Source organism: Orycteropus afer, unplaced genomic scaffold, assembly GCF_000298275.1.
Source record: "Orycteropus afer afer isolate SDZICR_OR568_19922 unplaced genomic scaffold, OryAfe1.0 scaffold00402, whole genome shotgun sequence".
NCBI classification, from domain to species: domain Eukaryota; kingdom Metazoa; phylum Chordata; class Mammalia; order Tubulidentata; family Orycteropodidae; genus Orycteropus; species Orycteropus afer.
The window spans coordinates 958559-978733 of record NW_006921989.1 but is presented as its reverse complement, the minus strand read 5'-3'; the positions used below and the strand labels follow the sequence as shown (position 1 = coordinate 978733).

The 20175-nt window shown below is 56.4% G+C and overlaps 3 protein-coding genes across 3 annotated transcripts; 2 read left to right on the top strand and 1 right to left on the bottom strand.

Annotated features, from left to right (window-relative positions):
- The first annotated feature begins 629 nt into the window (after nucleotides 1–629).
- Nucleotides 630–5174, top strand: FDX2 (ferredoxin 2). The gene is made up of 6 exons (XM_007953571.2): nucleotides 630–731; nucleotides 829–997; nucleotides 1084–1138; nucleotides 1519–1625; nucleotides 4715–4802; nucleotides 5018–5174. Exons 1-6 carry the CDS (start codon nucleotides 630–632, stop codon nucleotides 5172–5174), a joined length of 678 nt encoding a protein of 225 aa, XP_007951762.2.
- A 754-nt stretch (nucleotides 5175–5928) lies between these two features.
- ZGLP1 (zinc finger GATA like protein 1) lies at nucleotides 5929–9106 on the top strand. Its single transcript, XM_007953626.1, has 5 exons — nucleotides 5929–6062; nucleotides 6674–6988; nucleotides 8264–8355; nucleotides 8717–8810; nucleotides 8977–9106. The coding sequence occupies exons 1-5, from the start codon at nucleotides 5929–5931 to the stop codon at nucleotides 9104–9106; spliced, it is 765 nt and encodes a 254-aa protein (XP_007951817.1).
- Nucleotides 9107–13914: 4808 nt separating this feature from the next.
- Nucleotides 13915–19992, bottom strand: ICAM5 (intercellular adhesion molecule 5). The gene is made up of 11 exons (XM_007953570.2): nucleotides 19911–19992; nucleotides 18726–18995; nucleotides 18215–18535; nucleotides 17674–17961; nucleotides 17045–17299; nucleotides 16664–16912; nucleotides 15919–16158; nucleotides 15553–15831; nucleotides 15233–15472; nucleotides 14539–14805; nucleotides 13915–14189 (listed from the first exon to the last, which is right to left on the bottom strand). Exons 1-11 carry the CDS (start codon nucleotides 19990–19992, stop codon nucleotides 13915–13917), a joined length of 2766 nt encoding a protein of 921 aa, XP_007951761.1.
- Between the last annotated feature and the right edge of the window lie 183 nt (nucleotides 19993–20175).

Here is a 20175-nt window from a genome sequence, read left to right as displayed (position 1 = left end):
ATAGTCCCCTTGCCTTCTGATGCCTTAAAGCCAGGCCCCAGGCCCCGCTGGCCAGAGCCTCTCAGATGTCAAGCTCTGGAGCTTGGCTCAGGACCAAACAGCTCTGACCTGGGGATTGGGCCCCTCTTGCTGCCCAGGGTCCCTGCCCTGGGGACAGAAGGGGGTCAAAGCCTTGGTCTTGGCAAACCTACCCTCACCTTTCCACTTAGGTCTAGGTGCAGAGCTGGGCTTTCTCTGCCAGCTGAAGCCAGTCCCCTGCTGTATTGTTTGTGAGCGCTGAACATTGTGCCCAAGTCACTGAACCTCTGCTGTCCACCCCCATTCTGAAGACAAACTCCCCCCCGTCCCTAGGCCAGATCACCCGGAGCTGGCCTCCCTTTGGCCCAGTGCCCCAAACCTCCAACTCCATGCTGATAAGCTTGCTCCCGCCCACCAGCAGGACCTGGCCGCCAGAGGTGACCCTGGGCCCTGCCCCTGGCCAGTCGTGCCACCAGCTTCCCTCCCCAGATTCTGGCCCACCTCCACTGCAGGGGATGGCTGCTCCCCAGTCCCTCACAGACCTTTGCTGAATTAAAGTTTGTAAGTAAATGGTTTTAAAGAAAAAGGCTGACTGGTTCTTGGGGCAAATAATGGGCTTGGGTGGGAGGTCTCGGATAACTCACACTTCTCCGCGGGCCCGAGTCGCCCTGCGCTCCCGAGTCGCCCTGTGCTCCCCAACCTTCACATCACAAGTGAGGTCCCTGCCGCACACTTGACGGAAATAACGGCACTTATACTCAGAGCAATACGGACCTATTGAGGGCGCGGGTGTTGCGCGCGCATGCCTAGTCATTGGGTCACGTGACGCCTGTCATGGCCGCGTCCGTGGCCCGGGTCGGCGTGACTGCCGGGGTCTTGATGCGGGCAAGCAGGGGAGCTTGGTGGAGCAGATCCGGTAGCTGTTCGGGGACCGGAGAGGCGGCTATACCGGCAACAGCCAGGAAATTCCGGGCGACAGGTACCCAGGGTGCCCCAGGTGCCCCAGGCGGGCAGCATTAACCGAGCAGGGCGGGGCGCAGCTGCTCACCCAACTGTGTTTTCCAGGCTCGCGCCCAGCGGGGGACGAGGAAGGTGGCGGCCCGGAGCGGCCCGGGGACGTGTGAGTGAGAGCAAGCCCACTAGTCATGTTGCGAGGTTTCCCTGTTCCCCACGGTGTCCCGCCGCCTCATCTCCAGAGTCCCCCTTGGGTCCCCCCCCGTATATTCCTGTCTATCAAGCCCCAACCCCGAGTCCCTAACCCTGGATTCTGGAGGAAAAAAAAAACAACTTTGCCATTGAGTCGTTTCCAACTCATAGCTTACCCCCATTTGGGTTTCCGAGGAAGTAGATTTCCCCATCTGCCTTTGGCTGAGCAGCTGGTGGATTTGAACTGCTGACCTTCTGGTTAGCAGCAAAATGCTTTAAGCACTACACCACCAGAACTTAATCCTAGATTCTACCGACCCCTAATTCGTCATTTTCACACCTATCTGTCTTCAGGGTGAATGTGGTGTTCATAGACCGGTCAGGCCAACGGATCCCAGTGAGCGGCAGAGTCGGGGACAATGTTCTCCACCTGGCCCAGCGCCACGGGGTGGACCTGGAAGGTGGGAGCCGGGCTCAGGGAATTGAGGAAACCCTTATTCATTTATTTAAAAAAACACAAATCAGGCTATGTCTTTCCGTTGTTTAACCCTCCTGTGTCTTCTCACCAAACAGGGAATTGAATCCAAATTCCTCACCAAGGCCTCAACCCCAGCCTATCTCCTAATCTTCATTCATTCGGTCCTTAGTTATGGAACATTGACTAGAGACAAAAACTCCTGCGTTCCTGCAGCTTGTGTGTTCTTCTCCTTTCCTCTGTTCTACCTGAACTGGCCCTGATGTTTTTCCTCCAACAGCCAAGCTCATTCCTGCCTCAGGGCTTTTGCATTTGCTGTTCCCTCCGCCTGGAGTGCTTTCCTGCCACATCTGCCTGCTGTTCTTTGCAGGTCTCATTGTCAGTGTCATCTTGACAATTCCATCCCCCTTAACACAGCTATGCTCTTAGTATATTTTGTTGCCATCACAGCACTTACTACTATTTTGCTTACTTCTTTCTCATCCATCCCCCATAACAAGAAGCAGAGACCCCATTTGCCACATGTCTGTTGCCTATCATGGTATTTGAATGTAAAAAAGCAAAATCAAGTTGATTCCAACTTTTAGTGACCCTATAGGACAGAGAACTACCCCATAGGGTTTCCAAGGCTGTGATCTTTATGGAAGCAGACTGCTACATCTTTCTCCTGCAGAGCAGCTGGTAAGTTCAAACTGGAGCCCTTAGCCGAGCACTTTAACCACTGTTAAACGAATGGTTCCGTGCTTGGCTGCTAACCAAAAAGTTGTAAGTTCTAACCTACCCAGCAGCTCTTCAAGAGAAAGACCTGGTGATCCACATCTATAAGATTACAGCCAAGAAAACCGAATGGGGCAGTTCTCCTCTGCCCCATAGGGTGAGAATCAACTCCCAGCACCCGATTTGAATGTAACAAGTGTTAAGTCAGTGTTTGTTGAAGAAATAATAATAGCAGATACTGCTTTAAAAGCACGTTAACGTACTGGTTAACTCTTCATGTAATAGAGGAGACTGTTACCCCATTTTATAGATTAGGAAACTGAGTTCCAGGTTAAGTAGACTTGGTCCAAGGTCAAGTAAGTAGCAAAACTCGGGTCAGACCCATCTCATTGTAATGACTAATCTGTGCTGTCCTTCTCTGAATTTTGAGTACTTACTGTGTGCCAGGCACTGGGACAGGGCAGGGGAGGGGCTAGGGAGACAGCATTGTACAAGACAGATAAGACCGCTGTCAGCTCTCACCAATTTCAACCTAATAGGGACCATGTCCAATAATTCCATGAGTAAACATTATATCGTAAGCCACTGGGAAGAGTGGTCTGGAAGAAAATGTACAGGGTTTATCCATTATGTGTTTGGAAGCCTGATTGAACTATTAAAGCTATCAGCTCTATGTGGATCAGGTGAGGGGATCAGGGCAGGCCTACCTCAAGTTGTTCTGGAATCCAGCCAGCCCCTAGACCAGCTCCTTATGTCTGGGAAGTCAAGATCCTTGTCAATTCAGGACACACATGGGAAGTTTTAGAAGAAAATGCTTGTGTCCAAATTTTGCCTCTTACCAGCTGTTTGGGAGCTCTGGTAGCATAGTGCCTAAGGCAGTTGACTGCTAACCAGAAGGCTGGTGGTCCAAACCCACCAGCCACTCCTCAGAAGGAAGATGGGGCAATCTACTTCCGTAGTGATACTGCCTTGGAAACCCAAGGAGGGGTAGCTATGAGTCATCTGACTTGATGGCACATAACAACAACAACAACCAGCTGTTTGGCCCTGGGCAAGGTGCTTAGTTTTTCTGGGCCTATTTCTTTATGTATGAAATAGGATCATTTAGTTCCTATTTCACTGGATTGCTGGGAGGATGAAACAGGTCTCATGCACATGGTTAGTGTGCAGTAAATAACTGTGCTTATTGTATGATTAGATAATTTCAGTGTCCTGTGATGAGGAAGCTAACAAGGTAGGAAGTGGTTGCATAAGGGAGATTCCTGGGTACTACTTGGGAGTTTCAAGGCCCAGACATTTTGGCCCCAGGAGTCCAGGAGGGTGGGCAGATTAGTCACAGAATCAGTGGTAACATCTGAAGGCAAACAGGGCTCGATCCTCATTGCAGGATATGTCTGGAAGAGGGAGGAGAAAAGGAAGAAGAGCTTAGCATGCTCCTGTTCACGTATGACAGATGGTTCTGCAACATCTACAGCAGGCCAGGCTCGGTGCTAGGTACACAGAGAGGGCAGGCCTCTGGGGCAGAGGTAGACCCAGAGATCAAGATGGTTAACTACAGATGTGATAAATGCTGCACAAAAATTAAAAGGAGGTAATGAGGGAGAGAGGGACAAAACTAAGGGACAGGTGAGTTGAATCCCCAAAACTAGAAGGGCCCACCGTAGTAAGAGTGCCGATGAGCGCATCCTAGGCCAAGGCAACAGCAAGTGCAAAGGCCCTGAGGTAGGGATGAGCTTGGGTGTGCTGGAACGGAGTGGAGTGGAGTGAGCAAAAGGCAGAGTGGGGCAGAGTCTGGGTTTTATCTTGGGTGTGAAAACCCTTTGGAGGGTTTTAAGCCAGGAGGGACATTATCCCCAAGCACAGTTCTCTGATCAGAGGGTTGGGAGTGTGTCCAAGGGCAGGTGGTCATCAGAAGGGCAGAGTTTCAGGCAAGAGCAGAAAACCTTGGGTTTGGGAGATTGCAATCCTTACCCCTGACTCCTCCCCTACTGCACTGGGTTTGGAGTGAGGCGGTCCCTCCAAGAGCAGAGGGGAAACCGTGAGCAAGGCCTAAATGGAACCCGCCTGAACTTTCCCCTTCCAGCTACATGGAGATGAAGTCCACGCTCAGTCATGGTTCCCCATTCTCGGCCAGGTCCTTGGCCTACTGGGGAGTCCTTGGGAATGAGACTCTGGACACTCTTTTGTAAAAAGGAGGGGCTGGCTGAGTAAATGACACCGTGGAGCACACACACAGGGGGTACGCAGGCCCGGGAAGGAGTTGGGAGGGCTGCTGCTTTCTGTCCCCCCCAGAGGCACCTGCCTGACACACCTGCAGTGACTGCCCCTTGATGACAACCCCTCCCTCGTTACCCCCAGGAGCGTGTGAAGCCTCCCTGGCCTGCTCCACCTGCCACGTGTATGTGAGCGAGGACCACCTGGGTCTTCTGCCTCAGCCTGATGAGAGGTGAGCAGGGCTAGAGGTGCCCCCGAGGCTCCTGCAAGGCATGGCTGGCGGCTGAGCCTCTGGATCCCGGGTGTGTGGAGGCCCATCTGGGCAGCAGGGGCAGGGCAGCGCCAGCTCTCTCCCCACCTCCTGCTCCCCCCGACATTCCTCCCTCGGTTGCCCTCCTCCCCAGCAGGGCAGTGCAGCCATAGCTAATGCTGCCCCCGTTGCCCCAGGGAGGATGACATGCTGGACATGGCCCCACTCCTCCAGGAGAACTCCCGGCTGGGCTGCCAGATCCTGCTGACGCCTGAGCTGGAGGGGGCTGAATTCACCCTGCCCAAGATCACCAGGAACTTCTACGTGGATGGCCACGTCCCTAAGCCCCACTGACATGGGCAGTCACACTGTGCCGGATACCAAGGCCCCAGGGCCAGGATTGAGGAAGGGTTCTGCTGCCAGCCCAGCCCAGAGCAAGGACAGGCCGCCAGTCGACGGAAGGACCGTGGAAGCCAAAGTCCCTGCCTCAGAGAGACCCAGGGCCAAGCTCTGGTGGGAACAGGCTCCTCCTGGGGTGGCTTCTCCAAGACCCCAGAAAATCAGGGTGGTGATAGTGGTGGAATCGAATTGGAGCCACAATAAAACTGTTTTACAGACTTCCGGCATCTGACTGTCCTTAGGGGGGCAGTCTTTGGGCCTATTGCATCTTCATGTTCCCATCTCTCCCTCAGGGGCAGAGACGTGGGCCACAGGGGAGCTGGGGCTGAGGCCTGGGGAGAGGCCCTGGCCCGGAGGCAGAGCCCATGTCGGTCAGCCTGGCAAGGCCCCGCCCCTGGATCGCGGAGGGATTTGGAGAGGTTGAGGGCGCCCTTGTCTGGAGGGGTTTGCTGGCGATACAGAAGAGCCAGAAGGGGGACTGGCGCTGTGGCAGGCCCAGCCAAGGCTTGGAAAGTGGTGCTCAGCGCCCCCTACCAGAGACGCCCTCATCCTGCAGGCCTCTTCCACCCAGGTGGGACTCATTGAACCTCCTGCCAGAAGTACCCCTACCCCTCAGGCCCCATCTCTCTCAGGTGGGGCTCATCGGGTGCCACTACGGGGTGGGGGGGTGAGGTGAACATTAGGGACAGCTGGGGCCCGGCTGGGCGCCATGGAGGCCCAACTATCCCCAGACTTCTCCATGTTGCTGCTGCGAGAACTTCTGGCGCCACCCTGTCTGGAGCCGGAGCCGCTCCCAGCGCCCCTCTCCAAGCGGGAGCCAATGACCCCCGGATGCGGATGCAGGTTTGTGAGAAGCGGCCCCTTCCCACAACCCCTCCGCCCTTTCACCTGGCCTAGTGGTCAAGTGGACCTGGGGTTACCCAGGGGTCACAATGTTAGTTACTAGGATTTACAAAGGGGTCATCTGGGGTCGTAGAGGGGTCAGAGACCATGCAAGTTCCCCTCCCCCCATGTCTGTCAGACACAGGGGTCACTCAGAGGTTACAGAGGGTAACCCAATAATAAGGATAACAATAAAAATCATAATAGCAACAGCACACAGTTCCTAGACCCAGCATGGGTTGGAATCGTGACCCATCCACCCAGCAGCTGTGGGCCTGCCTGGGCCTTGGTTTCATCCTCTGGGTAATGGGGCTGGTCCTTTCCTTATTGAGTTGCTGTGCAGATTAAGTAATCCACATGGACGCTGAGAACAGTGCCTAGTGCATGGAAGACACTCTGAGTTTACTGATAGCTATCCATTTTTAGACCTTCCAACAGGCTGGTACTAGATTCTGAGCCCCTGGTGGGGCGTAAACCTGCCCAAGGGCACTCAGCCAGCAAGGAACAGGGCACAGCTTGGAACCCAGGCCTTCGGGACCCCTGGGGCTCACCCAGGGTTTGCTTGTACTCAGGTCCACCTCGCCTGTGAATCAGGCCTCAGTCACCACCTTGCGCTTCCTCCAGACGGGGAGGTCCTGCTGGGAGCCGATGGCTGTGGGGACCCTGGCCAGGGACACCAAGGACATGCCTACCTCAAACAGCCACCAGGGCCATACCCTGGGGCCACCCAGGACCTCCCCAGCCCTGTTGGCCCTGTCGCGGAGGAGGCCCAGGAAGCAGCCAAACCCGCTCCGGGGCACCGAGAAGGTGGACCCTGGGTTTGAGGGGGTGACCCTGAAGTTTCAGATAAAGCCGGACTCCAGCCTACAGATTATACCCAGTTACAGGTAGGGGCTGTGCCGAGTGAGGGTGCTGTCATACAGGTAATAATAGCATGGGGGGGGGCAGGTGTTTCCAGTTATGTGCCCTGGGACTTCCACATTCCCCCCCTGCTGTCGAAGGGCAAGCTCAGGCCCACAGTGAGGGTGTCACTTGCCTCATCTCACTGGGCGAGACCTCAGTGGCTGCTCCGGTGCCAGCCCTGCTGCTTCCTGAGCCAGGCACATTCCCTGTCAAGCCCCGTCTGTCGTTTATGAAATGGTCCTGACCAGACCGAGCTGCTGCTGCTCCTCCTGTTATTCCTGCCACTGTTTAGACAGTTCCAACTCACAGTGACCCTGCAGGACAGGGTAGAACTGCCCATAGGGTTTCCAAGGCTGGCACCTTTACAGAAGCAGACTGTCCCATCTTTCTATTGAAGAGTGGCTAGTGGGTTCAAACTGCCAACCTTTCAATTCGCAGCCAAGCACTTAACCACTGTGCCACTAGGGCTCCTTGATGATAATAATTTAAAAAAAAAAAAAAAAAAGAACATTGCCATCGAGTCGATCCTGACTCATAGCGACCCCCATTGGGTCTCCAAGTAGATTGTCCCGTTTACAGAAGTAGATTGTCCCGTTCCTTCCACAGAGCAGCTGGTGGGTTTGAACCACCAGCCTTCTGGTTAACATCCAAATGCCTTAGGCACTGCACCACAAGAGCTCACTTGATAATGAAAACTGCTACCGTTTAGCAATAACAACAGTAATAATAAGTAATGGGTAGCAGCTGACATACATGGTCTCTGAAGCCTGGGAAGCCCATTTTACAGATGAGGAAACTGAGGTACCAAGATAGAAATAACTTGTTCAGGGTCCCACAGGAGGATGTGGGAGAGTTAGGATTTGAATTTGGCAGGCTGGCCCAGGCTTACTACCCCTTAAGATAAGTTATTATTTTACTAAAAGTCCCTGGGTGGCACACAGTTTGCACTCTCCCACTGACCTATTGGTTGGCAGTTCAAACCCAGCCAATGGCACAGAAGAAAGGCCTGATGATCTGTTCTGTAAAGATTACAAGCAAAAAACCCCTAGGAAGCACTTCTCTGAAACACATGAATTTCCATGATTCAAAATTGACTCAAGGGCAGTGGGTTTTGGGTTAAAGGAAGGCAAAGTGAGGCCTTTCAGACATTGGATGCCGCCTCAGGGGCTGCTCAACACCTTGATAGTCAGTCTTTATTTCGGGGGACTGTCTGGGACAGAGCAAAGAGCCCTCAACGTTGACGCCTTGTCTACCCCCAGCCTGGCCTGCAGCAGCAGCACTCAGGGACCCCCTGCAGGCCCTGCCAGGGGCCCCGAGGCCGGGGCCGACCAGGGAGGCAGTGAGGCTCTTGGTGAGTCCTGGGGTCTTGAGAGCTTTGAATATGTGGGGGACCGGTTTCCTGTCTTCCCTGTCTTTATCCTGCCCCTTGCATCCCCATCCCTGCTTCCCCATTTAGACCCATCAGGGAGGAGTCACAGCACCCCCCCACACACGAGGCTGAGTCACCCCCACCCCCAGTTTCCTCTCTGCCAAGGCTCTGCCATCTGTCTCCCTGCCTGGCTTTTCCTCTGCTTTGGATCCAGCAACCCCCAGGGCTGGCCCAGAGCCAAGCAGGGCCTCCACAGAGACCCCCAAAGCACCCCACCCCCCACCGGCTTCCTGAGCCCAGACTCTCTCAGCCTCTGACCTCCTTTTGACCTCTGCCAATTCAGGGCCCCGGCGCTGCGCTTCCTGTAGGACCCAGAGGACCCCGCTCTGGAGAGACGCTGAGGATGGGACCCCGCTCTGCAATGCCTGTGGTATCAGGTCTTCAGAATGGAGGAGGGGGATCTCTAGATCAGCTCATGCTTAGCCAGCATGGGAAGGAAAAATACCTACCTCTTGGGGGAAAGTGGCTTCCTTGTGGCAGTTTCTGGGCCCCTGCTGCATCCTGAATGGTGTTTCTTGTCCTCCCCCCACCCCCCGCCGCCAGGTACAAGAAATACGGCACCCGGTGCTCCACCTGCTGGCTGGTGCCTAGGAAAAGCGTCCAGCCTAAGAGGCTATGTGGCAGATGCGGGATGTCCCTGGGTTCCCACCAAGGTCCAACTCAGGCAGGGTAAGCCTTTTTTCACCCAGCCAAGCGTGGTCCTGCCTCAGTTTCTCCAGGTGGAGACTAGGCAGAAGCTTTACTGGGAGGGCCAGAGAAAGAGCCTGACGTGAGGCCATGTCTGGAAGGGAGGTCACACTTCTCTGATCGGCCTCTTCTTTGCTCCTTCCCCCCCATCTGGGGATCCTAGGTGGAAGACTGTGGCCTCAGGCCCCAGAGCCCCTCAGGGAGAAGAAAAGGCTGGGGACCCTGTCCCAGGGGGCCATGCCCCCCTTCCTCAGCCCCTGCTCCAGTCACCGTGGACTGTCCTTCCACTCAGGAAGCACTCTCAGCAGCGATAATCACTATGTTGTTAACATGGTAACGTGGTAACAATAAATAGTAGAGCTACTCTGAGAGACAGAGCAGTTTTGTTTGGGAGCTCCACCTTGTACCCATCACCTTCTTCTCCTCCAGCCCAGGAACAAAAAGGCAGGTGTTCCTCATTGGGGTTCTGAGGGGCACCACAGTCACACACAGACACAGTCATCTGTACCTAGGTGACATTCATCACCAAGTACCACATGGAAATAGCCACTACACACTCAGACACGTGCTGACGGACACACATGCGACAAATACATACAAAACTGACACAAGACAGATACACACATGTCCATGAGACAGACACGCAGGACAGCCGTGCTGACAGACACACATGCACATGACACACAGGGCACACTTGCTGGAGGACACATGAGATACACAGACACACAGTGCTGACGGACACGAGACAGACACAGTTGTACTGATACACACTTCCACAGACACAGTGTGACAAACATACCTAAAGATGACAGACACATGCAGATACACATACAAGTGAGCCACTCTGTCTCCCTCACGTGCACCTGCAGACTGTCCCCTACACTGCAGACCTTCCTGCGCAGGCTTGTGCACACCCACCCCTGCCTGAAGCCAGGCTTTAGACAGGCCTTGAAAAGCGGGGTGGGACCAGCCTGCAGGGGAAGGCCTGGGGCCCGGTTCCCTCAGCCCATGGATTCCTACTCACTTAGTCCCTCCCTTCCTCAGGCCTGAACACCCTCTCCTCGAGGAGGATGTTCTTCTCATCACTTGTAGGGGCTCAGCCCCACTGTCACCTCTTCAGAAAAGCCTTCCTTGACTACCCAGTCCACACCACACACCCCCACTCTCATCTCATTTCAGCCTCTATTTCAGCTCCTTCCTGGACTCCCTCTTAGGGAATTGCCATTCTGACAGGTTCTGTGTGGCCAGGGCTATTTCATTCACTTCATCTCCCCCACTGGAGGGTGATTTCCTTGAGGTCTGAGGCCACTTCATCTGTGTCCTTGACCATCATATCCATTGTCCTCAAGTCTATTCCAACCCACAGCGCCCCTAGAGGACAGAGGAGAACTGCCCCATAGGGTTTCCAAGGCTACAGTATTTATGGAAGCAAAGCCCAAACCAAATCTACTGCCACTGAGTAGATTTCAACTCATAGCGCCCCTAGAGGACAGAGTGGAACTGCACTATAGGGTTTCCAAGGCTGCTGGGAGCTCTGGTGGCGTAGTGCCATCAATTTGACTGCTGACCCAAAGGCTGGCCATTCAAACCCACCAGCCACTCCTCAGAAGGAAGACTGGGCAATCTGCTTCTGTAAAGTTACCATCTCAGAAACCCAAGGAGGGGTAGCTATGAGCCACAATTGACTCAACGGCAGTGGGTTTGGATTTTTTTTCTTTTCTGTCTTTATGGAAGCCAATTGCCACATCTTTCTCCTGCAGAGCTGTTGGTGGGCTGAAACCGTCAATCTTTCAGTTAACAGCCAAGTGCATGACCACTACCCCACCAGGACTCCTATTTAACCTCATAGGTCTCCCCTGTAGCTGACATGGAGAAGCCCTTTGGGAATACACATTGAATATGTGAAAGTCTCAGACTGTGTGTCTGCTAAGTTTTGGCTGTTTTTATCCATGTATTCAACATTCGGGAGCCCTAGTGACACAGTTGGCTGTCCTGTGCCAGGAAGTTTAGATTTCATGTGGTAAACAAAGGGACAGGACCTATTTGCCTAATGATTTATTAGACACCTACTGTGTCTAAAAGTGCCTTAGTGCCTAAGGCTCTTGACTGCTAGCCAGAAGGGTGGTGGTTCAAATCCACCAGCCACTCCGCAGAAGGAAGGTTGGGCAATCTATTTCCATAGTGATCCCACCTTGGAAACCCAAGGAGGGATCACTATGAGTTGGACCCAACTCGACAGCAGTGAGTTTGTTTTTTTGGTTTTGGTGTACTGCAGGGACAGTAGTGAATCCAGCAGACACCCTTGAGATCCTTGTGGAGCAGTGCTGAGGGATCAGGATGGGGAAGGGTGAGGTCTCCAGGCTGTGGGTTTGAACCCATCAGCAGTTCCATGGGAGAAAAATGTAGCCCTCAGCTTCCGTGATTTACACCCTTGAAAACCCTCTGGGTCACTTTTACTCTGTCTTGTAGGGTTGCTTTGGGTCAGACTCCGTTAGATGGCAACAGGTTTGATTTTGGTTTATTCCCCATTTCTTGAGTAACTGCTGTCTGCCAGACCCCAGTGGGGACACACAGCAGTGAATACAACAAAGATCTCTCCTCTAATGGGCTGATGCTCTAGACCAACAATAAAGAAATATTCAGTATCTGTCTAATGGAACTTCAAGTAGTGATTCATATTACAGAGAAAAATAAAGCCTGTAAGGAGATAAAGAGTTAATGAGGCTACCTCAGCCATGGTGATCAGGGAAGGCCCTCTAAGGAGGTGACATTTGTGTAAAGACGTGAAGGACGACTGTGGGACTGTTTGAGGTGGGAGTGCTCCTGGCAAAGGGCACAGCATGGACAAATGTCCTGAGGCAGCCTGGACTTTGTGGGGTGCAAGGAACAGTGTATTGGTTACTTAATGCCACTCTGGCAGGAATATACCACAAATGGGATGGCTTTAACGGACAGGAATTTATTCTCTTACAGTTTGGAGGCTTTAAGTGCCAGGCTTTAGGGGCTGAGTGAAAGCCCCTCAACTGTGGGCTTCAGCTCTGCCTCCTGCTCCCAGCCCACTGAAGCTGGAGACTTTTCTTCACTCAGACAGCTGCTGGCTGCTGAGCCTGACACACCCAAGGATGACAAGTAAAAAGGCACAGTCCCAGTGTTACCAAACAATATGGCAGGCCATGGATTCAAGTCCATTGAAAGTCCCAAGATTAGTTGAGCATGGCAGGCTGCTGAACAACGACTCAGCTACATGCAGGGTTCAAGCATGCAGTAAGCTGAAGACCTTCCTTCAAAGTTGCTTCTTCTGTGGTGGAAGCAGCCCACATCCCTAAAGCAGCTACTCAGCTGCTCCAATAGATTCCACAATGGAGTTAATTACCAATCTCACCACGGGGAATAACTACCTCCAGCTGCCCAGCCACTCAACCAGGCCCAGCCAAGTTGATATGCAAACTTAACTACCACAAATAGTGAGGTCAGGGGGATTGGAAAGAGGCAATTAAGGGGAACAGGTGGAAGAGATAAGGTGGGGGCCAGCAGGGGCTGGGCCATGCTGGGCCTCCGTGCCTTCTGTACCCCACACCAGCGTTGGCTTCAGCTTTCGTGGCCCATTTCCTGCTCTCACTTTTGTTCCTGGTGTTGGTTTTCAAGTGGATGACCGACCAGGGCCTGGGGAACAGATGGAATGGGAGCTGTCCAGGCTGCCTCCTTCTCTAGGGCTCTGTGTTCCTGCTTTTGAGGGAAGAGGAGGCTGGAAGAGGGAATGGGGGAGGAGGTCCACCTGTTGTCTCCGTATGCTGTTGGGGATGAAGGGAATGGGGGTGTGTAGGGAGAAGTGCTGCTGGTACCCTATGCCTGTTCTGAGTATAGATGGGCCAAGTGGAAAGACAGGTTGGATAAACAGATACAACGGATGGACACAGGATGAAGGAGGCATTGAGGGTGGGGTGGAGGAGGTGTGCTCTTTAGTAGTAAGGACAACAGGAGGACCGACACTCAGAGCTGCAGCCACTGGCTTCCTCCATCCATCACTGAAAGCCTGTAGACCCAGGGAAGGCAGCTCTGACTCTGCCCATCCTGCCTAGGTGGCCTCGGCTTTGCCAGTAAAGGCGCCTGGGAGAAGCCCCTTGCCAACACCCCAAGACTCAGCCGGATCAGCAGGCACCTCTGAGCGGAAGAGATAAAAGAGATAAGCAACAGGGAGTGGGAGGAAGGAGCTTGGTCCCCACCCCTGTCCAAAGGTCCATGAGAACAGGAAATGGGCACAGAGAGGGCACGCAGCAGGCTCCAGGTCACACCCAGGAGACAGTCTGGCCTGTGCCTGACACTTAAGAAAACCAAAAAACAAACCCACTGCCATCAAGTTGATCTTGACTCATAGTGAACCCCCTGAGGTTCTAAATCTTTACCGAAGTAGGTTGTCCAGTCTTCGTTCTGCAGAGTGGCTGGTGGGTTTGAACCCTCAACCTTCTGGTTAGCAGTAACATGCCTTGGTCACTATGCTACCAGAGCTCCTTGTGCCTGACACTGAGGCCCTTAAAAAACAAAGTTTTGAAAAAATGAATAACCCACAGGATCGGGATTAGAACCCAAGGCTTGTTCCACATGGCAGACCCAGTAGCAGAGGGGGCGAGGATCCTTTATAAAAACTTTATTGGCGAGGGAAGGGAGGGAATAGAAAATATGGGTGTCGTCCCTGGAGTTGAATAAATAAATAAATGAGTAAATAAATAGAACAATAAATAAGCCCCCGTATACTTTTGGGGGGCGTCCCCGGGCCCGCGGGGAGAGGCGCGCGGGTTACGCCGACGTCAGTTGAATGGCGAAGACCTCGCCCCCCGCCGACGCATCTGCTGAGCACGCCTCCTCGGGTCCACCTTCCGAGCCGGGGCCCCCACCGGCGCCACCGCCTGCGCCGTTGAGGCACACGGCCTCGCCCGAGCTCTCGGCCTCTTGCACGTTGTACTCGCCCTTCTTGCAGGCCGTAGACTGCACGTAGAAAGCCAGGCCGGCCCCCGCGGCCAGGAGCGCCGCGCCACCCGCCGCGCCGCCTATGGCGACCCAAAGCCACGGACCTGCGGACAGAGATCTAGTTGGGGCGTCCCATCCACGCCCTCGGCCCGACTCCAACCCTCTTCCACACAGCGTACGTGGAGGGGGAAGCTGGTTAAGTCTCCAACACGCAGAAACGCCCCTCACGCTAATTAAGTCCCCAACGCAGCCAAGGCCTGGAGGGTCCACTCCCTCCATTCCCAACCCCCACATCAGCAAGCCATCCACAGCCTCACAGTCAGGGCGCCCCTAACTTCGACCCTGGCCCACTCAGGTATCAAGTATGGGGACTGAAAAGGAGGCAGGGACGCTCCACGCCCACGTCACACACCGGCCCCGCAGATCCCTCCACCTCCCCTACCTGCCACTTACCGGCCACGCGCACCGTGATGCGCCGCGCGTGGCGCCCGTGCGCGTTGGTGGCTGCGCACTCGTACTCCCCGCCGTGACTGCCCATGGCGCCGGCCACGCTAAGCGTGCTATTGTTGCTCGACAGGCCAATGTTTGGGGCCCCCGGGGGCGCGCGCCAGCTGATCTGAGCAGGGGGCCACGCCTCCGCGCGGCAGGTCAGCGTGAAGTTCCCGCCAGGCCGCACGCCTCCGGAGGGCGAGGCTGCCAGCTCGGCCACCACTGGCCGGTCTGCAGGGGACAGGAGGCTGGAGGGGGCTCAGCGCCTCTTTCTGCCCACCACAATCAATCTGGGACTACCCCCTTGGGGCTGGGATGGGGAGAGGATCCTGTCTCGCACCAGAGCCTCCTCCCCCAATAAGCCAACAAAAGACCGTAGTCGTAGTCGGGGGAGAATCCTGTCCCCTTTTCCCCACCAACCGGCAGGAAGACACAGGAATGGGAGATGGAGATCCGCACCAGTGTCCTTCTGGCCTGGGATTTAAGGGGACCAGGCTCCTTTTCCCTAGAGGCTTATTACCCAAGATTTAGGTTGGGAATCATTGCCTCCAAGAATGGAATTGGAGGAGATGCCCCCTGCAATCCATTGGGTCTTCACTGCTGAGAGCCACTTTCCTGGGGTGCATAGTCCTCTCCACCCACTGCAGCCCCTACTCACATTCCACGCCAACGGTGACGATCCGAGTGTCTGTGCCGTGAGCATTGGTTGCCACGCAGCGATAGATTCCTGCATCATTTCGGGATACACGCTGCTGCTCAGGCCAGGCCGTGCCCTCCCTCGAGCAGCGCACCCGTGGGGAGGGTCGACCATGTGAGGCACAGGCAAGCCCAGCCACCTCAGCCCCTTCCAGCCATGTCTGGTTACTGGGACAGGTTGACTCATCCATCTGCGGTGCCGCTGCAAAGCCATGAGGGCGTTAGGGAGAGATCCAGATTGCCGGCCACCCCCAACCCCCCACCCACCTGGGCCCCGCTCACACTCCACGCTCACGGAGACAGTCTTGACCATAGAGCCATGCCGGTTGGTGGCGTTGCAGATGTAGATGCCAGGTGCCAGGGCCCTGGGGATGCTGGAGGCTCTGGGAGTAGGAGCTGGGGATGCCAGTGGCAGCAACAGTCCCTCACTGGCACCCCCAGAACCGATGCACTCCAGGCTTGGCTCTGGCTTCCCGTCGACCTCACAGGAAAACAGCCGCTCAGACCCTTCCACCCATGTCCAATTGCTGGGGCAGCTCAATTCTTCAAAACTGGGGCCATCTGGGGGTCAGTGGTGACACACAGGCTGGAAGTCAGGCCTGAGTTGTCCTGATAGACCCCATCTCACCCTGTGGTGCCCCCACTCACATTCCACTGTGACAACCACATTTTTGGCAGCAGAGCCCCGGGAGTTGGCGGCTTCACAGCGGTAGGTGCCGGCGTGCTCCCGGGCCACAAGCAGCGGCCCCTCGATGATCCCATCCACAGAGTGCACACAGCTCACGGAGGGTGGTGGGACCCCATGTGCCACACAGCTGAGCGAGGCCTCTGTTCCCTCCAACCATGTAAGGTGCTCTGGGCAGCCCACACTGTCCAGCGCCGGCGCATCTAGGGCGTGGCGACCACAGTTGTTGGGTTTGGGGTTTTTGGCACAATGTCCCCATACCCTCCTCCATTCCATGGCCTCACTGAAGGGTGGGAGCAAGCTGTGCCCTGCACAGGGACACTGAGCCAAGGGGGAGCTGTGCTAGTCAAGCCATGGGCTCTCCCTTAGGGCTTTGTGAACTTTAAGAATGTCTTTCCCTGATTTCCACAAACCACTCACAGGACCCATCCTGAGCCTTTGCTATCTCAGGCAGTCCAAGGCTCCGCCTAAATGCCACATCCCAGACCTTTATGTAATACTTGGGCCTCCTCTTTTCTGAAGATCTTCCCGTAAGCACTTAAAGGTACCACACCAGCCTTTTCCCTTCTCCCAAATCCTGTCCAAAGGCACACCTCAAACCCTTCCAGACGCATCTCAGACCTTGTTCCTACTTCACTTCCCTTGTAGACTGACTACACCCTGACCCTGAGAACAAGACAGGGAGGCACACTGCACACCCCCACTCACACTCCACCGTCAGCGTCACGTCCTTGACCGCCTGGCCCTGGACGTTGGCCGCCGTGCAGCGGTAGGTGCCGGCGAGGGCACGAGTGACTGGACCCAGCAGGCCCAGCGCCAGCACGGCCCCGCCCTGCGGCCGCGCGCAATGCACGGAGGGCGCTGGGTTTCCGCGGGAATCGCAGCGCAGCGTCTGCTCTGGGCCTTCTGGCCATGTCCAGCTCCTGGGACAGTCCTTATCGTCCAGCCGCGGGGCATCTGCGGCCAGGAGGGGATACAGAGTGAGATGTGGGCCTTGAGGAAAGGCCCTGCCTCCACGATACCGCCAGAAACCCGGCATGTCCTTTGAAGTAGGAGTGGGAGGGCGCGAGGGGATTAAAGCTAACTCACATAGGACACGTAGCTCGGCGCTCCGATTCTTCCTCAAGGTCTCCTTGTCCACCTCGAGGGTAGCTTCGCAGAAGAAACCGCGTTTGTCGTCATTCTCGGTGGCGTTTAGCTGGAGCTGGGCGGGCTGCCCAGGGGCCAAGGCTTGAACTCCATCCAGCGTGACCAGAGCTCGGGCCCCAGCTGTGCAGGTAACGGTCACCGTCGTCCCCTCTGGTGCTACAGGTTCGCTTAGTATTAGGAGGGGCTCCGGGAAGCCTAGGGACCGGACATGGGCGAGGAGTCCACTGACCACGCCCTTCTCACCAATCAAAGCCCCTCTCTATCCTCAGAATCCTCCAGCAACCAAACGGAGAGTAGCACGCCCGCTTCTAGAGACAATCACGCTCCGCCCTCATCATGCCCTGCTTCTCTGAGCTGAGTCAAATCTCAGAGATCCATGCCCCATATTGGGGCAGTTCAGACTCCTCTCCAGCTACACAATTCTGATCCCCTATCTTCCGGCCAATCGGGCCAAGCCTGCTCCAGCAGCATTCATTCAATAGAGGCCCCGCTCCTATCCCCCTCGTCCCTCCTTTGCGTTCCTCTGGCCCCGCCCCCAGGCGCGGAGGCCCCGCCCCTCTCCCGCTTACTGTAGATTGTCACGTTCTCCCGGGTCTCGCGGCTCTCGCCCCCCAGGGTCACGTTGCAGACCAGCTGCTTGGTGCCTTCTTCCTCTGTGCGCGCTGTGGCAGTGGCAGTGGCCGTGAGCGCGTCCCCCTCACTCATGACTTCGGGACTCAGCCTCTGGTCTCCCAGTGCCAGGTATACCCGGGCCTCAGAGGCTGGGAACAGTCCGTCGAGGGCGCAGCTTACAGGCTCTTCCAAGCCCACCTCCATGAGTCGGGGAGCCGCTAGGCGCGGGGGTTCCGGAGACAGGGCTGGGGGTCGAACAATAGAGCTTGAGCCATGTATCTGGCACTCAGTATCTGCTAAGCCTTTGCATGAACTCTTACTTAATACTCACAATCATATAATAAGAAAATACTAATACCATTCTCAAGGAGCAAAGAGACAAACAACTTTCGGCTGGCAAGTCTTGAAGTCGGGATCAGAACTCAGGTCTCTCTGCCTCTAAACTTCTTAAGCACCGGACGGACCCCACTTGGTCTCCTCCTCCCCACACCCACTCACCGAAAGTCCGGAGCTGTCTGGGGGCCGAGGTGTTTTCAAACAGTCCCAGCCCGTGCGGTCGCAGGTCCAACTCCGCGCGACATGAGAAATTGGCCTCATGGTCCTCTCTCCGCGCCAGAACCGTGGCGGTGAGCACCGCGCCCCGCGCCCTGGGCGGCTCCCCCGCGAAACTACGGCGGATCAGCTCCTGGGCGCCCCGCAGCAGGGTCAGCGTGAGGCTCCCACGAGGTCCCGCGCCGGGAACCCTACAGCTCAGAGTAAAGTTCTCGCCCACAGGCTGCCAGGGGGGCAACGGCACCAGCTCTACGCGATCCGGTCGTTCTGCAGAGGAACCGCGGCTCTTGGCAACGCTTAGGGCTTAGTAGCCCAAGGAGTGGACCCGAGGGGGGCGGGGGCCAGGAGGCAAGGGCCTTGGGAACCAGAGGGTGGGGTAAGAAAGCGCAGACCCTGGGACCCTGCAGAAGTCTGGAACGGAGGGAACAGACTAGGATCGTGGCGGTGGAGAACTCACGGAAGGTGCGGATGAGCCCACGCGCCTGCAGAGTGCGCCGCGCGCAGCGGAAGAAGCAGACAGGCTGGGTCTCCGGTTCACGGATGTCCACAAGCTGCCGTGCAAGCCAGCGCAGACCCCTCTGGGTCCCGTTCCGGCGCAACGAGGTCTCCAGGCCACCGCGCTCCGGCCGTGGACAGTTGGTGCTGCAATTCAGCCACAGCGACCCCCCACGCTCCACGAGCGCCACGCGGGGCTGCAGGTCCGCCCAGAAGGGCTCCTGCGAGACCACTGCGCGGGGAAATGCGGGCTCAGTCTGGGGAAGCTCCCTCTCCGGAATCTGAGAGGCCCTAGCCGAGTCAGGGGCCCCAGGGGGACAGGCGGAGGCCAGAGTCAGGGCAGAACCTAGGAATTCCAAGTCCAGCCCCGACCTCAGATTTGGAGGCGTGCTCCCAGGGTCCAAACCTCGAGGATGTCTCTAGGACATGGGAGGGGAAAAGCCCTGGTCTGCATGGGGCCGATGGAGTGGGGGCAGTGAATGGGGGGAGGTGCAGAAGGTCTTCCGCACACTACAACGCTGGGAGGAGGGGCCTCCAGGTGGGGGGAGGGCAATGAACCGGTTCTCAGAGTCTTGGCACATCGCGGGGAGAGGGAGAGACTGAGGTTGGGGCAAGGGCAAAGGAGAGATGAGGCTGGGTCAAGGATAAGGGAGCACCCCACATCCTGATGAAGAACATGGAAAGAGGGTGCAGGACTGGACACGTGCAGGCGACAGCGGGAGCAGCCTTGGGACCCGGTTGCCAAGGCTGGGGGTGGCACGGAGGCAGTGCCTCTGAGTCACGATAGTTGGACAGATCCGGTCTTCAAGGACCGCGAGTAGGGAACATGACAGCCTGTGGACCATGGTGCCCAGCAAAGTTGGGATGGTACCCTGGGAAGGGGCAGGAGAGAGACGGGGCCTCCAGGGCGCGAGGCCGGGTAAGGAAGAGCACTCAGGATATCTCGAAGGGATAGGCAGAGAGCTGGCACGCTACAAGTCAGGGAGCCGGGTCTCGGGTGCATGTTGGGAGGAGGGAGGAGGAGAAGACTCGAGGCAGTAGCGTGAAAGCGAGGAGCAGGGCGGAGCCGGGAGGGGCACGCGGGCGCTCCTCGAGTCCGAGAACTCCGCCCTCGCCCTGTCCACCCTCGGCCGGGGCTGGCTCTTACCTGAGAGGCGGAGGAGCCCCAGGCTCAGGGCAGCCCAGAGGCCGAGTAGCGCCCGACGCAGCCCTGGCCAGGGCCCTGGCATCGCCGCCGCGGGGGAAGCGCAGGAGGCGAGGGGAGCGCGAGCCACGAGCTGGGCTAGAGGACGGCGCGGCGCGGCGGGTGGGGTGTGGGGGAGGCAGAGTTGCGCTCGGGGATTGGCTTAACGTTGGTAACTTGGTTTCCAAGGAGGGGGCGGCAGTAGAGGCGGCGGGGGGCGGGAGGGGGG

Coding starts and splice junctions, on each gene's coding strand:
- FDX2 (XM_007953571.2), top strand. CDS start 630: ATGGGCTTGGGTGGGAGGTCTCGGATAACTCACACTTCTCCGCGGGCC. Junction 732..828: donor CCCCAACCTTCACATCACAA/GTGAGGTCCCTG, acceptor GCGCATGCCTAG/TCATTGGGTCACGTGACGCC. Junction 998..1,083: donor CAGGAAATTCCGGGCGACAG/GTACCCAGGGTG, acceptor TGTGTTTTCCAG/GCTCGCGCCCAGCGGGGGAC.
- ZGLP1 (XM_007953626.1), top strand. CDS start 5,929: ATGGAGGCCCAACTATCCCCAGACTTCTCCATGTTGCTGCTGCGAGAA. Junction 6,063..6,673: donor ACCCCCGGATGCGGATGCAG/GTTTGTGAGAAG, acceptor GCTTGTACTCAG/GTCCACCTCGCCTGTGAATC. Junction 6,989..8,263: donor CAGATTATACCCAGTTACAG/GTAGGGGCTGTG, acceptor GTCTACCCCCAG/CCTGGCCTGCAGCAGCAGCA.
- ICAM5 (XM_007953570.2), bottom strand. CDS start 19,992: ATGCCAGGGCCCTGGCCAGGGCTGCGTCGGGCGCTACTCGGCCTCTGG. Junction 18,536..18,725: donor TGGGCTCATCCGCACCTTCC/GTGAGTTCTCCA, acceptor GTTCCTCTGCAG/AACGACCGGATCGCGTAGAG. Junction 14,806..15,232: donor CGTCACCGTTGGCGTGGAAT/GTGAGTAGGGGC, acceptor TGTCCCCTGCAG/ACCGGCCAGTGGTGGCCGAG.